Genomic DNA, 21,254 nt, shown 5'->3' with positions numbered 1-21,254 from the left:
GAGCATCTTTAATACATATATAAACGCAAAACTTCAATAAGGAGGACATGAACTGAATCTCCCAAACCGCATGAACACATCTGGAGTACTCCAGTTGTACAGAGTGATGCTGAACTCCAATCATGGTAATATTAGTCGCTGATCTGTTCCTGGACTCACCGTATGCGCTCGTTGGAGTTGAAGCGGTAGAGAGGCAGGGTTGGGCAGGTGCCTGGTGTCCACAGTCCTCCGGCTCGGTGGCACGGACTGGTGAGAGGACATGCTGGCCCAGCCGCTTCCTCTACAGACAGGAAGTGGGAGTGGCTTCGGAGGAGGCGCCGCACATTATCGGCTGTTTCTCTTAGCCAACAAACTGTGTAGAGAGAGAATGAAGATTAAGTAGAGCAAGATTAACACATCTATATAGCCTAGTTTAGGGATGGGCCGATATGGATTTTCTGAGCTGATACCGATATGAGCTGATATTTTGTCTGCTGCTGTGGCTGAAAACCAATATTTGCCAATACCAATATTTTGCTTTTAAAATCCATAGCAAGGCCCACAAATCTAGTTAAAGTTACAATCACAGATAAACTTAATAACAAATTGTATTTACTGGGATATAAAATGATTTGTTACACGTTTGTGTAAATATCCAGTCATATACCTCTCTTCAATTTGATTTTTTTAGTCAAAAATGCCTTCCCAGTACCTTTCCAGTTCCCACAGTAGGTTTATGAAATGAAAACCAGCCATTATAGATTACCTTTACACTGTTACTAGAAAGGTCTGGCATAAATGACTCAAAGAAAACTTGCAATAATGATTTTCAGTGCAACTGCTAAAATTAAAGCATCATTTCATTGCCATGGTTAGCTTGGGGCCACCTTGGCACAGCTCAATTAGGTAGGACTAGCACCAGCCAAGTTATCTCCATACACCGGGCAAAGGGCTGCTACATGAGCAACTGACGTCACCCAAACATTACAAACATTTTATCAAATAAAATCAAAATTGTAACCAGAATTAATCATAAGGCTGACATCAGCAATTTCCAAAATTACGTTTAGTAATTCAAAGTTCGTTGCGCTGTGAGACGTGGCTAAAGGTAAAGTAAACACAAAACTTCTGCTGGCGATAAACTACCGGTTTATCTGCAGCTTTTTCAATTACTCGTTTCATTTAACTGCAACTTCATTCTAGTTTTTGTTTAGTCGAACATGTCAGCTCAACATATAAGCTGCCATCGCTGAAAATACAGCAAATAATCATAAAATCAAGTCAGTGTTTGGTGAGAAATTATCTTTTTCTTCATTCTCTTTTGTCCAATCATCTCATTTTGTTGTGTAGTCATGCCTTCACTAAATCAATCCAGGAGCCATACCAGGCTAGACTGCTCTGGAGCTCATACCCTTCAGGGATTGAAACGGGCCAGTACGATTTATTTTAGATAGTGGAGACACTTTTGGACCGTACTGATCCACCCCAAAGTGAACCAATGGAAAGAAAGTTTAAACAGATTTTCCACAGGCCTTTGGCAAAACACTGTTCTGAGACAGCTCAGGTTGTGTGAGCCATATGCAAGTTAAACATGTGATAAAGCAGCAACAGAAGGGGAATGGTATAAAGGTTAAAAAACAAGATATAAGAAAACAAAATATTAAACAACATATTGATATATTATGTGTGCATCTATTGTGTGTGCAACAATTTTATTCCTTATTTAAAGAAAGTACAGTAATGCAGGTGGCATATTCACGGTTTAGATGATTTCATTAAGTGTATTTTTGAAACAGAATGTGTATGTAGCAGTTTAACAAAGACATTTTCCCCATTAAAAATTATATATCACAGAATGTGCAATGTAATGATTGTCACATCATCAAAATACTGTCACATTATTATACAGTGAGCCATGTATTGTATATTGTATTCAATTGGAATGGACTCTGTGATTCCCAACCCTAGAAAGCCTAGACTTTCAGTAGCTTAGAATACTGAATCACAAGTAAACATTCCCATCATAGTAGCTCAAAATTCCCTTAATACTGTATTCTATTTCCACTAACACAAACGCAACTAGTCACTTGATATGACGGTTATGCAATGAGCACTTTACCTTAGTATCACAGTGTTAAGTATAAACATTTACAGAAAAAAAAAACAACCCTGCCCATGGTTGTAAATGTCAAGGACCTGCTAAAACCCATCTTTGGCTGCACTTTATTAAGCAGGCCATACAATGATGTCATATTGGTGTCCAACCAAAACAGCACAGAAACGAAGAATGAGAGATCCTCTTTGATAAGCATCCAGGGACCGGAGAGTGTCCTAGGGGAGGGAGAAAAACAAGTCTGAAGGCAGTCATAAGATCTGCTTAGGACAAAAACCTGAATCAAGATGAGAAGGCCAGCACAATGAGGCAGCTTTGACATGAGCTCTGAGGCGCATGAGGCCTTAAACACATGCGCTGGCACTGCTACAGACACCCACAGGCAACACAGGCAAGTCCATGGCCCACTGCCAACAATCCACGAACTCATTCACCTCTCTCTCCCCCCTCTCCCTCTCCTTTGCGAGCTTATAGGGACGTCTCCAAAAGCGGGCCTCAGCTTAAAGCACACCGAGCCAATATTTCATTCTCTAGAAGACCCCCACCCCTTCTTCACTCCATTTTAGGCTGGGTTGTGGAAATACTAGCAGAGCAGTGTACACAGAGACTGAGAGCTCAGTGCATGCCAAAGCAGGAGACTTCTAACAACGGCTAAATTTGACTGAAATAAACATTCAATCAAACCTGACGAGGGTTTTCTTAGACAGTTAGTGGAGGCGTTGTGGCTGTTCCAATGCAATAGTAAGAACAGCAAAAAATACAGAAAATAGTTTGAACCTTGAGTTAATAAATGAAAACAATCCAACCTGAAATCTGATTATTAAGATAACTCATGCCAATTTCAACTTATAAAAACACTTGAAGGGTACAGACATCTAACAAGGCATCGATTCTTTGCCTGGCAAATTGAGAATATTTTTGTGTGGTTTTTTTTTACAGATATCAGTCTGGTCTGTTACGTCTTGAGCCAAATCAAACATGACCATGCAATCAAACCTTTTTCTGTCAATGGCCCATGTTAAATGAAAGAGTGCATTGGTCATCTATCCTTTACAAAAAAAAATAAATAAATAAAAAATCTAACTTCTCTCACCCCAGATTAACAGAGTTTAGTGCTTCACTAATTAACTTCACAGACATATTCAATATGTTTCATTCCCTTATTATTTTTTCTTTCTTTAAACTGTCATTTATTTTGATACAGACATACCATGCACATCCTGGACTAGCTAATTCACATTCACTCACATCTTCGTCAAGTATTGAAGAAGTGTATATTCTGGATATCTTGCGATAATTAAGTAACTCGGATACAGTGTTGCCAGATCCTCAAAGTCATAAAACCGTAGAGTGCCCAAAATGATAGTATTTTGTCCCAAATGATCGTATTGTAGACAAATATTGACAATAAAGTGCTAAAATATGTTTGCCCCCAATCCATATTTTTAAAACATAGTACTAGGCGTTATGATGATGATAACTCAAAACAAATCCACATGCAACTGAACCAGAGTGCACAGCTGATCCTCACATGAACTTATACATGCTTAAGCTTCAATTTAGTTTTCTAGTATGTGGCATTTGAGATCAGAGGCGGAGCTCATGCTCTTTGTTTATGCATTTTCTATGCAGTACATGATCAGATGAGGGGAATTATGGCGAGCTGTACATGGAGTACTTTTGATACATCTTTACAGAGGCCTGCTTCACGCTGGATGTATTTACTACACTGCATTTACTTGAGAATTATGCTTTTACCAGGAAGGATGAGGGGGATGATTTTGGAAGAGTTTTGTTCATATTATCCGTTTGGCTTCAGCTTTACGGTGCCCACTGCAGACTGTGACTGGATGTGGCTTTATTATTATGCAATTTGACTTTCAGACATTATAAAGGTCCCGCACTGGATACTTGATGTTTTGAGTGTATATGTAACAACTCTGTACATGTCGTTTCTTCAGCTCTTATGTTTTACTGGTAAGATGATACACTGTACTTTGTTTGAACACATGTAGGCCTATGCTAAAACATAAGTGCTGTTTGGGCCATTTGTTTGTGTAGAGTGAAAGCACCTGCGCTGCTGATAAATCGGTGCAGTGTATTAATTGTCTAATTGACGCTGGCATTTAAAGCCAAGGAACCGAAAGTTGGTGCAGAACAAACAGTTTTGGTGCTCAGCCCTTCATAAAGGACTCATGCAGGACTTACACTTTAGAACTTAACCACCAGCATTGAACCGCACTGGCACTTACAGTGTTGTTTGTCTGTCTTGTCATGGAGTTGTTTCTTTGTTTAGTAGTTTGACACCCCATTTCGTCCACAAATACAAATCACAGAACACATTCAATGTTTGAACTCCTTTGGAAACTTCTGCGCTGCCTTTCAGATGGCTCATTTATAAACGAGACAAACACACTTGTCCAACTGTAAGAGCCATTATTTTGAACTGTTTTGGGGATCACAGAGAGCACATCAGTGTCAGAGATCCACCACACACTCTGCTCACAGGGCCGTTTTCTATTGATCCTGGGTCAATTTCTCTGTTTAACAGGAGAAATTAAGTCTAGTATAAAAACGGAGGGAGTGTCTGACTCCAGAGAAGACAAGCAGCAAAGCATAGCATAAATGAAATCAATCATTAAAGATGATTGCATCTGGCTTACTGAAATGATCGAGCATTTGACCCTTTTTGGAATTATTGATCACACAGGGGTCAATATTATTGTACAAATACAATATTGTACATCTGGCAATCCTGTTCAGATCAGAAAGCAGATTCAGACGTTGTTCAGATCCACATCAACAATGTTCATTATCTGCATCATTTGGTCCATCACTGCCAAATATCTCTCAACTAAACAAACCAACGCTACCAAGAAACATTTCACAATTGTGTGCTGTAAAGCTTGTCATAGAAATTATTTAACTAAAGTAAATCTTAACCTTTATGACAACACAGTTCATAAATGAAAATTCAACAGTGCTGGTTCATTTTGAAAGTTTGATGACAGTTCCTCTGAAGCAGATGTGAAAAAGGCAGATGAGTACACTGTAAACTTTGGCAATAGACGAGTATAAAGCGCCCTGGATGATGGGAGGAGGAGGGAGGGGGGGGGCTGCTAGGACTCAGCCCCGAGGAATGTGACACCCTGTCAGCTCCCATAAGGATTTATCTCCCTGGAGCCTCATTACCCAAGGGCCCGGGACAAGGAGACCCAAGCACCTAACAGCACACAGGCACAAAACATAAGCATAATTCAAAATTAAATGTAGGGATGCACTGATGCCACGTTTTTCTGAACTGATACATGCACAAGTGTAAGTACTACTGTCACCATGCATTATTTTTTACAGGGGTTCTAATAAAGAAGTAAATCTCATTCATTTCATAGGATTTTCATAATGTAGCCAACTTTTTTCTACTTAGAATGGTTCTTTGGGAACCACTGTAGTAGATAATTAACACAACTCCCCAAAGTAGGGTCCGGGAAGCCCTGGGGGCCTTGGAATCGTTGCAGGGGGCACCCAAAGATTGTTCACACAACAAGCAAAAAAGAACATTGAGTTTTAAATCAACTTTACATAAGATATTTGCTTGTATTTCTTTATATTAATATGAAGCCCACAGGCATTGGAATATTATTTTAACATAAATCTAAGGAGAACACATTGCATATTATTTTACATGTAGTGCCAAAATATTATTAGAGGGGCCCTGGGTGATCGATTGTGAGGTTGCAGGACACCAGACTTCGGGAATCTGGAAACTGCGCTAACTGCTAAGGGGACACTTTAACATAAACAAGGAATTTTCATATTTTTAATCACACTTTGACCAATGTAAACACATGAATACCCTTTTAAAAGCTCATCTCTTAGATCTGTTCAGGTGTTCACTCACAATAAGTTGCACTGCATGCATGAGCAAAGAATTGTCAGCACTACCTAGCGACGTTAGCCTGTTGCTATCGCAAACACAAGCCAAGGGCTGATATCACTGGTAAACTATTCAATTCAAACTTTATCTGTGTGTTATCTACAAAACATTTATGACAGTCAGATCTGATTTAGGTGATTAACTCTGGGTCAGAAAGCTGAGCTTAATGTGCAGAAGAGGTAATGAGTACTCTTCATGTGAGCCATGAGCGTCAAATAACTCGTATCATGATTAAGTAGTATTAGTTCTTTGTATCAGCACCACGAGTGCAGGCAGGGATGGTCCCAACCAAATAACCAATAATTCTCTTGCTATATTTGCCAATACTGACATTAAGCTTTTATCTATGGCAAGGACAATAAATTATTAAGCTATAGTAAAGTTCACAAATTTACTTTTTGCTTTTGTAATAATAAATTCTGTCCATATGGGATATAAAATCAGTTATTGCATACAGCCATAATATCTCACTCAATACTCTATTCAAAAATCACAAATTGAATCTACTGAGGACAAACTGGAAATGACACATGAGAACTAGGAGACAATTTTAAAAAATATATCAGTGCCAAATATCGGCAGCATATTCGATATTGGACCAATCCTGATATCTGGGAGATTATAACTAAATACAAAAAACACTGTATATAGCTTGACACAAAGCCAAGTACTTTGCAGAGAATACTACTAGGGAGAGCTAAATTAAACAGGACTTTCATGACAAAAGCAGAAATTATGCAAAACTGAACATTCAGAGAAATTGGTCCTGTTTCTGAGGAATATACAGACACATTATAAACAAGAGAAAAAAACAGGTGTCCTGGAAAATTAGAATGACTGATGCTTGTATGATGCAAGAAGAGTAAAAAATAGATTGTTGAAAATAACTCAAAATGTTTCCCTTTGAGCAGATGAGAAATCCAGCCACAGCTCCTCTGTTGCATCAGCTCTGGCTCTGAGCCCCAGGCTGTTTTACACCAACAATAGTTTGCTCAAAGTTTGAGAGAGCTGAAAACATTTCCTTTTGGATCAGCAGATTTTTACTGACACATCGTCAACCCAATTGGGCTTCCAAACACATATAAACTAGACAAAGATAAATTGCAATGAAAACAAATTCAATGTTCAACTAATTCAATGTTCATTCAATTTGGAATTTCCTCACCGTGGGACTAATAAAGGCATATCTTATTAAAAATCACAACAACAGCATGACCTCTACAAACGGCTATACTGCTGTCTCTATAGGTCTTAAATTGACTTTGTGGAGCATTTAACCATGTTAAAGTCAGTTCCTCTACTCATTTACATTCTCAAAGTTGTATTTGGAGTAATCTGTGCATGTTTGAGTAATCTTTAATCACTTATTTCCAAGATGCCATATTGCCAATCAATATCTTTTTTTTTCCACCACCACTGGCCCACTGCTCTGTACTTACTTTGTTCTTCAATTTTATTGTCTTAATTGATGATATACATACGATTTGTTAGGGCCATGCAGTCATTTTGTTACAAATGAAAAACAAAAATCCATTGCTCGCTAGTGTGTCCAGCTATCCATAGGAGGGACTGACAACTACATGGCTTTTTGTTGTGATGACGTTTACTCCCATTGGGCACCACAGTTTTCTAACATGGAAGTCAGCTAACTTGTTTCTTTTATTACGTTGTTTTAGATGAATATTGTGATTTAAAATGAGCAAAAAATAACAATAACGATCATAGATTGAAAATAATCTATGATCCAAGGGTGTCATAGATTATAACTATATAGCAGACACAAGCACAATGTGTCTTCATTAATATCAGCTCCTCCTGATTAAGCAGTGGGCCAACAGCAGTTTTCATGCAGGTGATAGATCTCCACTGAGGGAGGACTCTATTTTCTGCAGACATAACCTAAATTTATCAGGAAATTTAGATAAACTTGGAACACAGTCTTACAGTCTCACATTTCCACAATCTGCTTGATTGTGATCTCTAACTTTTTCTTTAGGTATTCTCTGCAGTCAGCCAAGAGTGCACCTGTAAATATGTTGTACCAACCCCACCCAGCTGTGCTTGTGCATCCAACCATGATCACCAGTTCCATAAACATGACATCTACGTTCTTAGACACGAAGTAGTTCCAATCAAATACTTATCTTATAGATAACAATTATAATGCTAATTTATTTACAAATACATTGGACATGATGGCCAAGTTGTTTGTGTGATAAGCTGGCGTTTTGATTCTCCTGACTATCCAGTCAAAAAGCGAAGGGGGCCTCATTTGGGTTGCCAGTTTCAATGCTGAAATGCAGTTAGTTAAAACCTAAAAAGACTCCCTGACCTGAATCCTCACTACTTAAACCCCAGCACCTGCAGCCAATCATTACTGAGCTGCAGAGGCTGCACTAGCACTGATGAGTGATTTCTGGAGGTTCTGGGCTTTCATGATGCATGGCCTGTCATTACGGAGAATGAGAAAGCAAATATATCTTCTGTTTGCAGGTTAAGGCTCTGGTAACCCGGGTTCAGCTGTGATTATAATACTTTTTTAAACTAGTAAAAGTGCAGGCTACATGCAGTTCTTTCAATGCTCTTTATATGAGCTTTTAAGGACTCTTACATTTGTACTACGGCTGCATATGTTGAACTGGAAGTACTGCAATATCAATACAAAATAATACATATTGTAATATATTAATATACTGCATATTTTAAAGTAATTTATGTTGTTGTGTCCTTAAGCTAGAAACTTGACCCACCTTGCCATGGAAACTGAGCTAAGTTGTGCAGCTGGCTTTTATCTCTCTAGGCAAGTTATGGTCTTATACTCACTGCTCAGTTGAGAGATGAGCTGTGAGCGTCAGGAGAAGATGCAACACAGTAAGTACATACGTGGTTAGTGGTATCGGCTCCTGGAATCGGGACCAGTATGAGTACAAGCACCTGGTATCGAGCAGATACCCAATACTGGAATGTGGCCTTGTATAAATTGCCAATCAACAAACAAAAAAAATCTGAACTATAACCCAGAACAAACCTTTACACAAAATTACACATGACGTCTACAGCTCTCTGACAGTATTCTAAGCAGTTAGAGGGAACAGATATTTTTAAAGCAAATATTCACAATGCCATACATTTTCTGCAAACACAGTAGGCACAAAATAAAAACAGCATAGCAGAGTGTACTGCATTTTTGAATAGTGACCGGTCATAATTAGGCCTGCATAAACCAGAGTCAGGCCTCCTTTGACAGATAGTACAACCACTACTGACTAAACTGCTCCCAACTGTTTCCTCATCACGGCTGACATAATACAATGTAACCATCCGATTTCTAAAACACAAGCATCAGATCTAAGTGAAAAATTGTAATGTCTGTAGCCAATACTCTTCTAAACCAAGTCTGTGCTTTCATGATGGAGTGTGCCAAAATAAATCAGATTCAGTGACACTAAAGAACCTGAACAAACTTGCCACCTTTATTTTCTTGGAATAAATACATCTTATATGATTGTGGTATTGGATAAATCGAGCTCTTCACTCTATTCCAAGCAGCTTCCCAAAGGATTTAGGAATTACAAATATGATGCAAAATAATTCAAACTTAATTCATTACATCCCTATTTATTGTGTATAATTTAGAGGTCTATCTTTATTTTATGTTTATAGGCATCTAACTGCACCCCATTCATGCAGCCTCTAAAGGAGTAGCCCTCTGCCATTGGCTCACTGAGGAAAAAAGGTTAGAAGCTCCTGGGATAAATATTATTTCCAAAATCAAGACCGTAGAAAATATGTGGCATTCTGGTGAACACCACACACAATACTGCATGTTTAATTTTTTATATTAAAAAAACAGTATATCTATTTGGTGGCCTTGAGTCCTCACTCCCTCCAGATGTGGTCGTGCAGTGCAGCTGGATACATACTCCAGAGTAAAGCAGTGAGATTGGCTTTCGTGTGCACTTGCCTCAGTAGCGACTGTGTGTGAAATGACATAAGGCCCTCTCCCTCTATGCAGTCTGACAGTCCTCTCACAGACTGCTCCAGTTAACACTCAAGTCACTGGAGGCACCAGCACCACCAAACACACCATTTTTACAACATACACCCGATGGGTTACCATAACCTGGCAAGCCATGCACAAAATTCATTTCTGAATATGATCAAATACTGAGACAGGATTTGTGTTTTTGTATTGCCTTGCAAAGGTCAGAGGCATTTCTGAATGGTTTTCTCTGCAAATTTAATGCAGTCACTGAGACCCAGGCCTGGCCAGCAAAAAACACTTGCTTTTACCATATGTAACAAAGACATGGTTTGGAACTGTATTGTACTCCCTCTGCTCCATTTCTGATTATCAGTCTAGCTTAAGCAACCAGATAAACATATTGTATGCTAATGTCAAAACACAGAGGGCTGAGAAACCGCACAGATTTCTGCAGAATGAATGAGCAAATCACTAAACCTTATAAATCTGTGGTAAAATAAGCTAGAGATTTGCCTTGACTTTTGCATTTGAAAGACACTAAAAATAAGTGGCTGTGATTAGAAGGTCTCAAAACTAAACTGTTGCCTCCTGCTTTATATGGTCTGGTTCCAGACCCTCATGCATTTGAACAGAAAGTACCAGGGCTCGCCTCTCAGTGCAAGGACGGGTCAAATGCTGAAAATAAATTTCCCATAGGGGGTCGATACAATGTTCCTTAACCTATGTGAAGATAATTGGTTTCTTGCCTATAAAATAGGATTCCAAAACCAATAGATGTTTGATGTGTTTTCTATACAGTTGTGACAAATGTGTGGGCCAATTTTTGTTGGACAAAATCATGTCTCACATTTCCAATTTTCCAATTCAATTGTTTCTGAGCAATATTTTAAAAGAATCTTGGCAAGACAGGTCACATGAGTTCAACTATGTCACACTTTACACAAGAACACCCTCACAAAAAATATTTCAAATGATTGAACATGAGAAGGATTTGTCTTGGCCACAGTCACTAGTGTTTATTGCAACCTTTCACTCACAGAATCAGCAGATAACATAAAGGAAAATAGGGCAGCAACAGCAAAAGACTGCCATCTTCACACTTCACACAACTATGTTTTTCTTGGAATAAAGAACAGTTTCCTCTTCGAATAGCGTACACTAACATTCCATGTCACAGACATCAGGTTAAAAAAAGGCTTTGTTTAAAATTGTAAAAGCATTTTAAGGATTATTTTAATGCACATGGAGCACACAGATCACACAGTCACAGCAGCCGCTCGAACAGGCAAACTCCTCTCACTGCACTACGTGTCCTCTTGTTTGATTGAGAAAATACAAATAAATCAAGGCCTAGTCCAAGCCTGTCAACCCAATAGCATCTATGTCAAGCTACAGCACCTGTATCCTCTCTCCTGTGTTGTCAATTGAGCAACTAAACAAGGGTGTAGTGAAAGGCTCTGAAATTATTATAAACCTGGGCAAAAACTACAATGTATCAAAAGTACTAGTAAAGAATTGTAAGTGAAAAGGCAGATTAAACTGTCCAGTTGCTCCCATAACTCCTGGAAAACCCACTCCATGTATTGTCCTTTCTGCTGTGATCCATATAAATCCTAATAATTCTAAAATAATTAGTCGACTAACAAATCAACCGATTAATCAGATAAATGACTATTCAAAATATATCTTTTGAATGGGTAAAGGTTGCCAGAAAATCCTTCAAATCAGGAAGGAATCATTATCCTAAACCCATGAATAGGACTACAGCCTTACTAAAAACACATTAGCCTTAATTTTTACATGTGGGCTCACAAAAAGATGAAACGAGTTGGAGTGACTTTACACAGCACCTTCTTGCATCCCCCTTTTACACAAAAAATATTATTATCAAGCAAATACTGTACTGCATATCATCAATAAGATTTGCTCTTCTAGCTTATTGTCCAGACCTAATCATTTACAGTGCATGCTTAGAGCATTCAAAGAGCATTAGTAGACTTCTATGTACATGGATGTATATAATTCACATGATATGCTTCCTGTGCATAGGCGTCCTGTGTGCTGGGCCCAGGGCTGACCTACTTGTTCTTACTGCCTCTTAATAATTCAGCAGCTCTGAAATGTTCCTGTGTAAATGCAGCGAGCAACCCGAGTGTGTCCGCACAGCCTCATGACAGTAGCCTCACAGCGCTGCACATTATGGATGAGAGCAATCCTGTTGGAGCATACAGTGGATCATTACAAAACACTACATGAAACATCAAAAATACAGGGGAAGATTTTAGATATAGGAAAATCTATTCTCAAATGTGTATAAATCCCATAAGTCACATGTTTCAACAGAAGAATTTAAACGTGTTATGCAATATACGACTAGCACTAAATACCTGTAATATGTTTAGTGCTAGGGATGTTGCGTTACCAAAAATTTAATTACAATTATTATTATAATCATATCAAGAAGTTTCATGATTTAACAGTTACGCCTAATACAGCTGTTTTTTGTTTTGTTTTTTTTCCATATTATCTGTCCCATTAGTGTGTGACCACTAAAATCAAACTTTCTGAATAATAAAGGTAATGTGACATAAACAAGTGTAGTATGACTTAATTTTGCTTCTAAAATGTTGTTTTAGTTCCTGAATAATTAATTAATTAGATTAATCAAATTAACTGATTAAAATCTTGATATCCCTATTTAGTGCAAATAAAAATTGCAGTGACACTAAGCCAAATAATACAATAAAGTGTTTACTCTCAAAGACACTATTCATTTATTTCAAAAAGGTATAACCATTCCAGGGTCCAGATGATTGTCTCTCCTAATCCTGGCAAAAGTCATTCAAGTCTGGATTAATGAAAAAATCTCATTGCATTGTCTCTTAGTGATTAAGACTTTTGACAATATGTGCTTTCTAAACAACACACATATCCATTATCACTTTTTAATTACAGCGTCCTGGTAAATGTGCATTGTGACTCTACAACGCATGGCCTAACTGTCAGCCAGCTCTCTGTAGCGTGTAATTACACACACTTAACCTGGTACCTTTCCCTGTGACATGTCACAGTCTTTGTAACGTCAGATCATCTGCCTTGGGCCTCTTGCTGCAGATGCAAACCTGTTTTACTTGGATGTTCACAGCTGAAAGTTGTCAGATACATATGACGCTACGTGCACTCAGTAACAGCACATAACATGTTGCCATCACTGTGATGATACTATACTTTTGCAATAATAACGCTGAGAAGAACAAAATAACCTATCTATTGTGCAGATTTCTTTTAGATTAAAGTAGATTTGTCTGATGTAAGTGGAGTCCGGGCCCCGAGTCCGGGCCCCGAGTCCGGGCCCCGAGTCCGGGCCCCGAGTCCGGGCCCCGAGTCCGGGCCCCGAGTCCGGGCCCCGAGTCCGGGCCCCGAGTCCGGGCCCAAGTCCTGGTAAATGAATTCTAAACTGATGTCACTGCAAAAACTTGCATTCAAGAAACAAATCAAACAAAAAGGTCAATTTACTCAGGGGTCACCCATCGGTGGCCAAACGCATAAAGCCATCCAGATGAGGTCCAGTGTCTTAATAACAGTGGACAGCTGTTGTTACTGCCTCCCATTTCTCCTGCAGTCCTTTAGTGGAACAACTGCCAAACAAAGTGAAGTCGGTTCATACTGGTCTTTCCGGGAATTTACAGGCTGTTCATGTGACTTAAAAAAACACTGCTCACATTTGAATGAAAAACTTCAAGAGCAATGCATTTTCGTGTCCTTACACAGTTTCTAAGATCTTCAATGAACTATTATCAAATACCCTGAAAAGTACTATGCTGCTGTAGGCTATGTTTGGTGTCAATCGATGATTAATTCCTGCATACCTTCAGTGTGTTCAGTGTTTTCATTTTGGTTGACTAGATTCAAAAAGGATCAAGTATTTCCTCTGGGGACCTATTAAAAACAATAGTACAGATAAGCACATGTATTATTTTGGGTAAAGACAAATAAAAAATACAGCATAATGTAAAGAAATCAAAAATAAAAGTCATTAAGAGGAACTGCATGACCCATAACAATATTACAGCATTGCATGTGATAAAGGTTTTCAGTTTACATAATAGTGGCTGTTTATTAAGTACACTTTTTCTTTAAAGCTTTTCCCTTCAGCTTGGCACACAAATATTAAAGACACGTAAGTGGAGCTAAGTTCTAAAACTAAAATCAATAGTGCAAAACCTTAGTGTTATAATTCATCTGAACATCAGATCACCATTTTCAACACTATGAGAGAATTTCACTGACGGTCCAAATGAAGCTGGGTATCTCTCCACAGATGGCTGCATTAGATTTGGCAGAAATACCACGTCATAGTGTTTGTATTTAGTGATGACCGAACACACTTGTCTCACACACAGTTCAAGGGAGCGCTTTGTTTCATAACTGTGGTGTTTCATAATGAGAGCACTGAAATGTCTCCCTGAGGCGGATTATCTTTGGCCCCACTCGCTTCAGGATAAGGGGAGACATCTCCTCACTCTCCCTCAGCTCCACTCCCATCCTTCGGCTAAGCTCAGTCCCACCGATACACAGCTCTCCATTCACATAACACATAATGCAGCTCAAAGCTTTATGTCCAGCTATTATACAGACAAATCTCACAAGAGTTTCATCTGCAACTGAGATACAAAATAATGTGATTTAAAACATTTACACCAGCAGATCAGTAGTATATCAGCACAACCTGGCCACCTTGCACAATGTTTATCAGTTACTTAGTGAGCTAGTACACACAAGTCATCAACACTTCCATTCAAGTAATGTGTTCTTGTTTAGGTGAGATTTAAATACAAATTTCCTAAAATGTTTCAGTTATTTTTCTCCAAATCAATTTGTCATATTCATTTTATATATGGCATCACAAATTACAGCATTATCTTATAATTACATAAGAAGTCAAACAATAATTTGCTCATGAAAGACTGCCTACATAACAGTGGAGTGACTCACACAATCCAGCATCCATTTCCTTGAGAAAAAAGGGCACAAATTACTACCGCACAAAACCACATGTGATTCTCAGTAGTTATTTAACACAAATAAATGATCAGGACAAGGCTGTTGAGGTAACCCCTGTATTGCAATACCGCGGTATGATCAACTGCAAAAGGGCTCAAGTGACTGCGTTAAGCACATATTGCATTTTAATGAGGCTTCATGCACATGCCCAGCATAATTTTACTATTTAACTATGAACCAATTCATGTTTATGTGACTCTAAAATGCAGGGACGCTGGGAATATGTATCTGAGGACAGCAGTGAGAGAGGAAAAGGTGCCTCCACCACATTAAAAAAAAACGTGTAGGTGCTAAAGCTGAACGCTAGTGCATCCCTTCAATCACAGGCAGTGTTGCCAGGTATGCGGTTTTCCTGCAGATATGGGCTAGCGCGGTTGAAAAATATTGTCTGTGGGTTTGGCCAAAGCTATTTTCCATGTAAAACATACTTATTTTAGAATAAAATAATAATGATAGTCCTGAAATTTGGTGACAAGTCTTCATATCCAAAGCCATCAGCAGTCTGTGGAACTTTTATATGTGCAAGAGAGAGGGGAAGGGGCGGGTCTGTGAACCCGGAAGAGTGCTACTTTCATAAATACAATGGAAAATACATCCGCGCATATATTCCGCAGGATTTGGGCCGTTTATACCCTCTTGTGTGGGTTGGGTCAATGAATCCTGGCAAACCTGATCAGAGGGTATTGAGCAGACATGGGTTTACCATTGGGGTACCGGCTTTATGTGTTCCTTACTGGAGGAGTGGCAGACACACTCATCATGCAGCGCTAAAACCGCGTGAAGTTTGGCCCAGTCCTGGATAACCTGGCTCTGCCCACGGAGCCGACAAGTGTCCACAAGTTTAGTGCTAGACAGCGTTATAACATAACATAATAATATATACTCGTAACTCATCTGTAAAACTACATTTAGTGAACACAATTGACTTTTTGTGACGCAGGATCACGCACAGGTCTGTCACTCATGCCCAGTTGTTAGTTTATATAGCTATTTTTCAAGTACAACCCCAAATTATATGTATTATTATGGGCCTATGTCCTATAACGCATACACTGCACACCACGGTGCTGCGGTACATGAAGTTACCACAAGGGAAATTCTTTCACCGTGACAGTCCTATAAGTACCTGTAACACTCACAATGTGTGAATACAATTACAGTAATTACAGCCCTTAGAGTTTTACCTTAATTGGCTAGTGATGTTTGACTCTAATAGGGTAACACTATACTTATAGAACATTCAATCATGTGAGTGCCTTTGGTTTATTTAGTCATTTTGAGTCTCAAAGAGTGATCAAGTGGCTACAAAAAGTGCAAGTAGCAAGAGAGCAAGTAGCAAGAGAGACAAAAGACACCAAAGACATTCAAGTGATTCATTTGGCCAACTTCCACTTTGTATCTTCAATCACCAAGAGGAAACTGGTGATTGAAAACAAAGCTTTATTTAATTAGTCCATTAATTAGATTTCATAATTTAATTCGAAAGGTTTGTTATTTCTTTCATTGGTCAAATAAGGTAATGCACCAGCCAAACACTCTAAAACATGGCTTAGACTAATAGTGAAGCAAGTGTTTGTAAACAGAATGATGCAGGGGAGACTAAAGTAAACATTATATAATAAATATATAATAAATATTTCTGTACTTACAGAAATGTAAGTACAGACAGATGGCTAATTGCTCACTGACAAACAAACCTGGCCAGACTGTTACTCATAGTCGAACAAACATCCGATTGTTTTGTTTGCCATAATGCCATAATGCTTAATCATTATTAAGCAGTTATGCTGTTTAAGCGTTTAGTTTAGGTATGTGAAAATACATCCAAAGCCAAACTGTATAATTAACATATATATATATATATATATATATATATATATATATATATATATATATACACATACAATAAAAGCACTATATCATCGTAAGCAAATGTATCTTTGTGCCTAGGTAAGCTACTATGTCGTGCACCATAAACATAAATCACATTGGAGCAGCATCAGCAAAGCAGATCCTAACAGACGAGGGTATCAAGCACTTCGGTTTATCTCGAAGTGAAGATATGAATTGTATTTACAGATTTTAGGCAGAATCACCAAGGATATCCCTTTGCTCTGACAGCTAGCCTGGTTAGCTGTCGCTGTTAGCAGTTAGCTCATCTATATAGCACGTGTTAGTAATTTAAAACATTAACCAGCAGACAATAGCTAATTGTTAGACAGATGTGATGTGAGGTGTAAAGCGGAGGTACCAGATGGTTGAATGGTTTGGTGGGAATTTCATCTCCTTGAATATCGATAACCCGCGTTACTGTAATTCCTAGCTTGAAAAGGTCAATACTGCTATGTTTCTTCTCCAAAGATTAGCCGGACCCCGAGTCACTACCCGATTTGCCTCACCTCCAGATTTGCTTCACTACAGTTTTGCGCATGCGTGTGCCGGTCTGCCATGTCTGTTACGGCTACTCTACTTTGACAAACAACATTCAGCGTTAATTGTACTTTCTCGCGTGTCGAGCTTCATTGCAGTTGTACATGCATGTATATTTAATAAAATATTATCATTTTGCTGCCTTCAAGCACGATGTTTATTGTTGGAGAATCCACTGAAATATTCAGTAAAACATTAGTCTGTGTTCAGTTTTGTTCAAATTAACTTGGCTACTGCATTACCATTATGTGGTAGTGTACCATTGGCAACGGACAGCTATGACAAAGCTACCACTGTATACCTGTATACATGTTAAAGCACGATTAGCTGCAAAAACAATGATGTTGTTTGTCCGAGAGTATAGCTTGCCTGGCACAAATCGGGTAGTGACACCCTACCGTTCAACAACAGAGCAGACAAACCCCCCCGCCCCTAAACAGCGGACAGCAGCAATGGAGGCTAACTAACCTCAGCGGCGAAGCCACAGAAATCATTCGGTGGTGTTATGGTAGAAAAGGTACAATCCAAAGCCAAGCCAGGCGCTAAAAATCCACCAATAGTCCTTCTACTTCGACTCAGCGTGTTGCCCCAAAATAAATCCACACGAAAACGTAGTTTTGGTTTTCATTTGTTCGCTTAGACGCTGTGCAGAGACTGTTCCTGCATACACAGCGCTCTGGTGCAACTCCGAGCCGCTCAGACTGTGAGACCATAGCAGAGCTGAACCGCCTCTCTCTCAATAGGTCCGCATGCTCACTCGCCCCTCCTCTTCACTTACTCATAGACTGCACATTTCCCATGCCACAACACATAACTGCTTTACACATGCAGTGAGAAAGGCACTATTCTGCAAAAATGTGTAGCCTACTGTTAAACCTGCAGAGATTAATTCTAGCACAACATAACTTGTAGACAAGTGGTTTCAATTATTTTTATTTTGTTGATAACCCTTGGGCCAGAAAACAGGGGAGTGTCCCAAGCTCTGAAAAGTAGTGTGGGGCTTCTGCTGTGAAATCTGCTTATCTAACTAAATTTCCCTTTGCATTTAAATGAACAATAAGTATAACAATTAATTTTTTGATGATTGTGAGTCTACATATCATAATCTCAGTTTTGACAGACAACAGTCAGTCTCGAACCACTGTTATAAATCATTATGACCTGCTTTTGTCTGTAGCTCACAGCTCCATACGCCTATCTTTCATTATGCAGCTCTTAATGAAAAAAGTAGCAAAGAACCACAACGAAACATAGCTAACATTATGCTGTGTGTTGTTGGCCTAAACATCTAGTATACAGTTAATAGATGGGGCCCCATATAAAAACATACCACTAACAGAGACTATGCCTATTTTTCTTCATGTATCCTCCATTTTGCTACGGCCCAAATCACAGAGGTTCCAAAAAGGGTCAGAACGAGCATTATCTCTCCAGGAAGCCTCCATGTGTGAGCAGCTTGAAGCCCACAGAGAAGTACAAGCTGTGAATACACTCTGAACATTGAAGGATAGTATCTGAGAGATCATAACAATGCATGCTGCGCTCAGTTCATGGCTCTGTGCTGAAGCCAGTGCCCTTTAAATGAGCTGAAACCTCTACTACCCTACCACTTTCCATAACAGCCACCCAGACGGCACTTTTACGAGTCAGGGATGATACATTATGTTAAAAGACTTTGTTTTCAACTAGTGTTTTTCTTTCTGCTTTTGTGGTTTGGGAGAGAACCGACCATTAGTAACCACCTTGTCTGCAATCAGCCGTGGCAGGAAAGAGTGTGTTTACTTCAGCTGGGCTCAGTGGACACACACATGTAGAATTAATCTATCCCATCGCAGCTATGCCCAATTTGTCAACTCCCCAACAGAGCACAAATGTTTCGCACTTGTCAGTTTCGATGCCAACAGCTGCATCTCATCTGCAGCAGGAGGACCCATAATGTCCACATAAATAGAAGAAGAGATAGACCATATCAGTTGGAAATGCAAGAAAGACAAGATTAACTAACTAGAATGTAGAGCTCTATGAGGAGTCTCAAGTCTCATTTTTAGCATTGTTGTAAAAAAAAAAAAAAAAAAAAATTTATACATTTAATTGCAAGAAATAATATACCAGTTGAAATATACAGAATGTTCCTGAGCAGAAGCTTTTCAACTTTCATCAGTTGGAATCATGGGTCACATGGTCCACAGGCTTGAAAAAATAACAGCACTACAATTTAAGTTTTAAAACAGCACCATTAGGCTGTATTCTCATTTAGGCTATAAAACATCAAATTGCAAAATGGTTCTAAAGATTTGCAGCAAAAAAGAGGAAATAAGCAATGGTTCAACAGTTAAACACACTGTCACACATTGTGTAATGTTTTGTTCTAAATTTGGGGGGTGGGGACTTTAAGTGGTACCACTGAAAATGATTTACCAATATTTTCCACAACAGCTCATATTCTTCCTGTACATTTACCCTCTGGGTTGCTATGGTGATTCATCTCCTTTCTGCAGTATGTTACTTGTTCAGGATATCCTTTCTAATGCAAATCTCATTATTTATCCAGGCTTGTGACTGATCCAAAGAGTACAATCAGTTTTTGTCACTGTGTGGCAGATTCACCTCAGCAGCATGTCATTAAGTAAGTCAAAATACAATTACACATTTTGCATGGTATCTATAATTGAAATCATGTGTTCCATGTATGCATGTCATCTCGCTGATAGATATTCTGCTTTCTATAATGTCGGTATAATTAGACACCAGGCTCGTCTTTTGAATACATTTTTAGCCGAATCATATTTCATTCTACCTCTGCCAGCATTTATTACTGTCAGGACCAAACAGCCTGGGAAATCATCTTTTATATCAGCGAGAGAGGCGGCGATGGAGAAGAGAGGATCATTTTAGCCCTCATATCCACAACGCTATTTTCTCTGTATTGTAATGTGGGTATTGGTGTCCATGGGACTTCACACAGCCACCTCCGCGCCACAACAAAGACAGCAGTGAGAGTGAAAATGGCTGTATCTCAGAGAAGGATCCTAACGACTGGCCGCATTGCTGGAATTCCGGCTTAACTTCCTGAGTCTGTCTGCAGCTGGACCGCGGCCAACGCACGCTCCTCTCCCTCTGTTCCCCCTCTCCTCCTCCTTTTTATCAAGATCACATGTAGACTAAATTTTTCTGCACAGACATAATACAGGGCCAGTCCACTCGCCCATGTTTAATGTAATATCAATATTTGGGAATGAGTTATTTTATCATTGATATTGTTTTTACTGTGTTTTTGGCCTGAGTGGAAAATGCTTAGAAAGGGGATTTTGAACCTTCTCTTGCCTCGAACACTGGCCTAATTCTAATTCACAGCACATGTCTATACTACACCTGGAGCTTGTGGATGAAAACGTGCAATAGAAATAACTGAGAAGGCACGCTTACATGACAACAGACAACAATGTTTTCAATCAATATCACTTTATTTGTCCCCGAGGGGCAATGTAAGCACATTGAGTACAATTTTATTTTACATATCATATTTAGATTACTTTAAATTTAAAAGATGTTTGCTCTATTTTAAGACAAAAATATATATAAAAAAATACCAATTGCTAGTAAAATTTATATCAAAACTAGATAGTCATTTAAGTAAGTATGAATACAGTACTGGAAAAGACTGACATAAATAGAACAAAATTTGACCTTTCCTGAATACTTTAAGAATTATCTTGATCACTGTCAGAACTACTGGAAGACAACGG

At 38.8% G+C, this 21,254-nt stretch overlaps 1 protein-coding gene across 1 annotated transcript in view; it reads right to left on the bottom strand.

Annotated features, from left to right (window-relative positions):
- Positions 1 to 18,219, bottom strand: part of ncor2 (nuclear receptor corepressor 2) — a 62,189-nt gene extending 43,970 nt beyond the window's left edge. The window contains exons 1-2 of the mRNA XM_033972802.2: positions 17,977 to 18,219; positions 160 to 352 (exon numbers count right to left, since the gene is read on the bottom strand). Coding sequence (XP_033828693.1) covers positions 160 to 261 — 102 coding nt within the window. The 5' untranslated portion in view covers positions 262 to 352; positions 17,977 to 18,219. The remainder of the gene's footprint in view (positions 1 to 159; positions 353 to 17,976) is intronic.
- Between the last annotated feature and the right edge of the window lie 3,035 nt (positions 18,220 to 21,254).

This window comes from Periophthalmus magnuspinnatus, chromosome 9 (assembly GCF_009829125.3).
Source record: "Periophthalmus magnuspinnatus isolate fPerMag1 chromosome 9, fPerMag1.2.pri, whole genome shotgun sequence".
In the NCBI taxonomy this organism is placed as follows: Eukaryota; Metazoa; Chordata; class Actinopteri; order Gobiiformes; family Gobiidae; genus Periophthalmus; species Periophthalmus magnuspinnatus.
The sequence above is the reverse complement of the archived record's forward strand: the minus strand, read 5'-3'. Positions and strand labels throughout refer to the sequence as shown.